The sequence below is a fragment of the Haemorhous mexicanus genome, chromosome 2 (genome assembly GCF_027477595.1).
Source record: "Haemorhous mexicanus isolate bHaeMex1 chromosome 2, bHaeMex1.pri, whole genome shotgun sequence".
Lineage (NCBI taxonomy): Eukaryota > Metazoa > Chordata > Aves > Passeriformes > Fringillidae > Haemorhous > Haemorhous mexicanus.
Window position 1 is genome coordinate 31964105 of NC_082342.1, and position 5129 is coordinate 31969233.

Sequence of the window (5129 nt, forward strand, 5' to 3'; positions counted from 1 at the left end):
TTCTGACAAGCAGAAACAGAGAGGAACAACATCTGGCCACTATATGGATTATTTTGGGTCCTATTTTTAGGTGTTTATCTAGAAATTAGGATTTTCTTCATGCAAAAGAGAAGGATGAAAGAAGGGTACTTGAGTCAAACCAGGGCTGAAATGCTGATAGCAGCTAGACCTGAGAAATTGGCCAGATGGGTTTTGTGAAACAGTAGTGGAAAAAAAATTAGTGCATGCATTTTCATAATTTGGTTTATTTTGGTACTAGTCTAGATGTGCATGTCTCGAGTTACAGGACTGTTTTTTGGGGCAGGCTACACTCTGCACTGTGTGTAGCTGGGAAGAACGTCAATTAGTCAGATCATGAGAGAAGCAGCTGTAGCTGTGAAGGAGATGGCAAGGTGGGGACCTTCTACCTCCCTGTCACAGAAATAATTTATTCAATCTCTTTCATACTTTCCTTCAGGAGATACATACTCAGTGCCCTATGTTCCACGAATACCAATGGCTTTTACTGTTAAATGCTCGAACTGAGACACATTTGATTAAACTCAAGAGCACGAGCTCTAAATCTGGACTTTGCACGGAGGCTGAGTTTGTATCTGGAGGACAAGAAGGGCTTGTGTACCTCAATACATTTTGCAACCAGACGGATTAATAACCTTGCCTTGCACCTGCAAGATTGACTGTGTACACCTGTGTTTGTATGTACTCATGTGCATGCTCAGTTCTGTATGTAGGTAGGCCGGCAAAGGCGTGCAGATTTATTTTCTTTTTTCTTTTGTATAAGCCTGTGACTAAGAGCGGGACAATATAAACCTTCTGGGAAAGGTGAAGGGAATTTAGTCATTCCAGTCTGTTCAAGCTGGTAACCAAGGGCTGAAAAGCGGCTACAGGAACATCTGTTTCATTAGCAACAAATCCCTGCAGTTGCAAGTCACCGCCTGCGGTTCTGCAAAGAAGGACCTTCGGCTAAAGGGAGACCCGGAGTTGGGCGATGATCCTTCCCAGCCCGGAGAGAGGCACCGGCACAATGTCTGCCAGAGACCGGGCCCGAGGCGGGCGGGCGGGCGGCAAGGGTCAGTGTTGCACACCGTGCGCTGTCCGGCCGGTGGCCGGGAGCGGGACGTCGGTGCCGGGCGAGCCGGTACCGGGCGAGCCGGAGCCGAGCCCAGCGGGACAATGCCCGCGCCCTCGCGCGCCTTCCCGCCGCCCCACGTGCCAGCGGCCCCTCCCGCCTCGTACTGCACCAAAGCGTCCCGCGCCCCCACCCCGCCGGCGCGCTGCCCGCCGTCAGCCAATGGGAAACCTGTTGCCAGGCAGAGAGCTCATTTGAATGGCCCAATCAGGTGTCCCAGCCCCAGCCCCTCCTTATATGGGGACCGGGGGATGCGATCGCTAATCCGCCCCCCCGCCACTGCCGGCTGCCCCGCCCACTCCCTCCGCGAAGCACCGCCTACCCCCTGCCCGAGGCCCCGCCCACTCTCTCCGCCGCGCGCAGAGCGCGGGAAAAGCGCCCGGCACTGGGCGGACGGGGGGGAGAAGGGGAGGGGCGGGAGGAGCCCCGCCGCCGGGAGCGCTTCCAGCGGAGGAAGGGCGGGCAGCTGGAGTGGAAAATTCCAGGCAGGAGGCCGCGTGTCGCCAGCGCTGCCCTCCCACACGGCCCCGCAGCGCCGCTTCTCGCCTCCCCCGGATTCCTCCTGGAGAGCCGGCCCGCCTGTACGGGCGCCTCCCCGGGCGTGCTGCGGGCAGAGGGCTCGGCTCCCCTCCCCTTCCCGTCGGAGCCGCAGCACCGCGGAGCGGGGCTTTCGGCTGGCCTCGACGGGGCCGTGCGGCGCCTTGCGGGGACCCGCGGTACGCCCCCGCTGCCGGGCGGCCGCGGCTGAGCGCACATTGTTCTAGCGGCCCGTCCCTCTCCCCTCCCTCCTCCGCCTCCCGTCCCTCTCTCCTCCCTCCCCAGGTCCCTCCTTCCCTCGTCACCGGCGCTGTATAAATCCCCTGCCCCGGCGGATCCCCCCACCGCGGGAGACCCTGGTACTTTGGCCCCCGGGGCGGGATCCTGCCGCCGCCTGCGGACCGCTGGGACTTTGCGCTCCCGCCGCTGACCCCTTCTCGCTCTCGCCCTCCCTCCCTCGCACGCTTCCCACCGGCCTCTTCCCTTCGCAGCCGGGGGGCCAGGATGTCGGAAAAACGCGTTGAGGAAGCACCGGCGGAGCTGAGCGCTAAGGTGAGACAGCTCCCTCCCCTGCCGCTCCCCTCTTCCCACTCTCGCCACCGGCCGCGCTCCCGGCGGGAGGGGAGGGAACGGGCTCGGCGGGGGAAGGGGGCGGGGGGGGGGGGGGGGGGCGCTCCGTGAGGTGCCCTGGCGGCGGGGGGCGCGCGCGGCCCCTCGCGCGCCGCCCGGCCAATGGGGGGGCGGGGGCGGGGCGGGAGGGGGGCCCCGAGGGCCCTCGCGCCCCCCGCCCCGCCCCCGCCCCCCATTGGCCGGGCGGCGCGAGCGCGCGCTGGGTTCGGCTCCGCTCGGTTCCGCTCGGAGCCGGGTCGGCGGGGGGGGTGGGGACGGGAAGCGGTGTCACGGCGGAGCAGGGGGAAAGTTGTGTGGACACAAAGCAAAGCGCGGGCCCTCGGGTGGTGGGGGAAGGAGGAGGGAGGGCTGGAATGGAGAGAGAGAGAGGTCCGGAAACGCCTCGATCCTACGGACAAGGTTGCCCTTTTTTTTTTTTTTTTTTCTTTTTCTGTCTTTTTTTTTTTTTTTTAATAAATCGTTAAAACTCTTCCGTGCCGCTTTTGGTTTCCACACGCGTGTGCGGGCTAAAAGTAGCTGTGACGCGCGTTCGCCGCTGTTTTCCTTTGTCAGGCGGGCGGATTTAACGCCTAATATGTCTTCTCGCCCGCTATGCCGCCTCTCCTCCGAGCCTTCTTTGTTTAGGCATCCCCGTCTTTTATTGCCGCTGACCGCCGGAATGTTGTTGGTTTTCCCCCCCTCCCCCCGCACCTCGTTTCATATCTAGGAAAGGAAAGAAAAGAAGGAAAAACTCGAAGAGAAAGCGGTCCACAAAGAAAAGAAGAAGGAGATAGTAGAGGTGAGGCTCTTCTGAGGGACGGATTTGGTGACGTCGGGGAGGTTTTTGTGCCCGCTCTGGGTAGCAAATATGAAGGGAATACGGGAGATGAAGAAAGAGGGCAGGCCAAGGGAGCTCCACATAGAGGTAAAGGGAGAGTAGTGAGGTTTGGATAATTGTGGAGAATGAGCCTTGAAGGACTTAGTGTAGTCAGCACAGCTCATCGGGGAGAAAAAAGGTCAAAGAAGGGAATGGAGCCGAGAACAAGTGGGAGAATGTGGCACGGGAGATGTGCTCCTGCGCCCACTGGGGTATCCTGAGGCGCACAGGGAGCATGTGTTGGAGAAGGTGGGGGGAGGAGCAGTGAGGAAACGCACAGATTGATGGAGGTCGGGAGGGATCTGGAAGCAGATGTACCGTGAGCCTCGGCTAAGTCATTAGCCTGTAATCAGAGAGATGCTGTGGTTGTTGGGAGGGATGGCAGCAGCTCATCAGGATGTCAGCTCGTGGGAGACTAGGAGCTTCGTGTTGTTGGGGATGGACTGGAAGGATGGGCTTTGTGAAGGAGGGCTGGTTGGGAGGAGTGTACAGCAGGGGTGGTGGGAGTAATGGTGTTGGAGTAACAAGGCACTCAAATGCATACCTGGAGTGGCTGGAGTTCTGGAACTTGTGCTTGTAGCAAAGAGCACGTGGAAATGTCATCTTGGCACCAATTTCTGCTCTGACTGGTTTGTTTCATTCAGGATGAGGAGAACGGAGCTGACGAGGATGATGAAGAGAATCCTGATGATGTGGATGAAGAAGAAGGTGGTGATGAGGATGAAGGTAGGGAAAATTAAAGGAATAAGAGGCTGCAGAGGAATAGAGGATTGCGGAGGGAAATTCTCACTGATCCCTCTTGACTGTGAGATTACATTCCCTTAAATGCTGCTTCAGTTTAACCCATGATTTTCCTTTCGTGCTTGTGCTTAGAAGCAGATGAGAATGGGCAGGAGCAGGATGGCCACGCAGAGAAACGATCTGCAGAGGAGGAGGAGGTGAGTAATAGTGTGAGAATAATGGAGGGGAGAGGGAATGGGGCTACTTGCTGTTTGTTGATCAAATCCATGTGGATGCTGCTGCTGAGAATCTCAAACAGGCCTCGGGTCTCACTGCTTCAGGAGCAGACAGGTAAACAAATTTGATGTGGCGAGGGGATTGTAAATCACTGGATGCTCCTTGTAGGATCCAGGTCCTTCCACCAGCAGTTGTGGTGCTCAGTAAGTGAGAGAGTCGAGGTGCTGGAGGTTGTGCTTGGCAATGACCTCTGAACTACCTGTGTCTTCTGGGCTTCAGGCCAGGAGGTGGAGTTGTAAAGGTGCAGTGACTGAAGGGTCTGACCTTCCACATTAAGGGCAGACCCTCAGGTCTGTCTGGAGGGGTGTGAGCCTCAGCCTCTTACACCTCCTGGAAGTAACAGCATGGGTGTGGTATCCCTCTGGATAGAACTGTCCACATCTTAACCACGACCAACAGAACAGCTGTGTCAGGCACTCCAGGGTGCTTTAGAGGGGGTGGGCTGAACAGAGATTTCCATATGGAGGAAAGAGCAGCAGTTAGGAATTTTGTGGAGAAATTATGTACCTTGGGGTGGTGACTGTTTGATGGTAACTCCTTCTTTTTCCTCCCCATGGCTGATGCAGGATGAAGTGGATCCAAAGAGACAGAAGACAGAAAATGGCTCTTCAGCTTGAGTCCTCCCTTCCCATGTCCCCTGTTCCGTCCATCTCTCCTCCTCCATTCCAGCCTGTGCTTGCACTGCCCGTTAGCCTCTGGCTTCACACAATCTCAGATGAGGAAAGATTAGAAATGCTCTCAGACGGGGAAGACAGCAGTTCCCTTCTCACCCAAAGACCTAGCCCGTCCATGACATCATTCCCCAGCTGAAATTTCCCCTGTCCCTGCATCCCTTCACTGCGCCCCACTTCCCAGTGCTCCTCTTCCCTCAAGAATCTCATGGTTTCCTGGGCACACAACCTCGCCAGGCGCTTCACGTGGCAAAGCACCTCCCGTCCCCTTGTCACCTGCCCGCCTGTT

General features: G+C 57.6%; 1 protein-coding gene across 1 annotated transcript; it reads left to right on the forward strand.

Annotated features, from left to right (window-relative positions):
• Positions 1-2170: 2170 nt before the first annotated feature.
• On the forward strand, positions 2171-4786 carry PTMS (parathymosin). The gene is made up of 5 exons (XM_059840292.1): positions 2171-2218; positions 3003-3074; positions 3797-3878; positions 4026-4090; positions 4736-4786. Exons 1-5 carry the CDS (start codon positions 2171-2173, stop codon positions 4784-4786), a joined length of 318 nt encoding a protein of 105 aa, XP_059696275.1.
• The last annotated feature ends 343 nt before the right edge of the window (positions 4787-5129 follow it).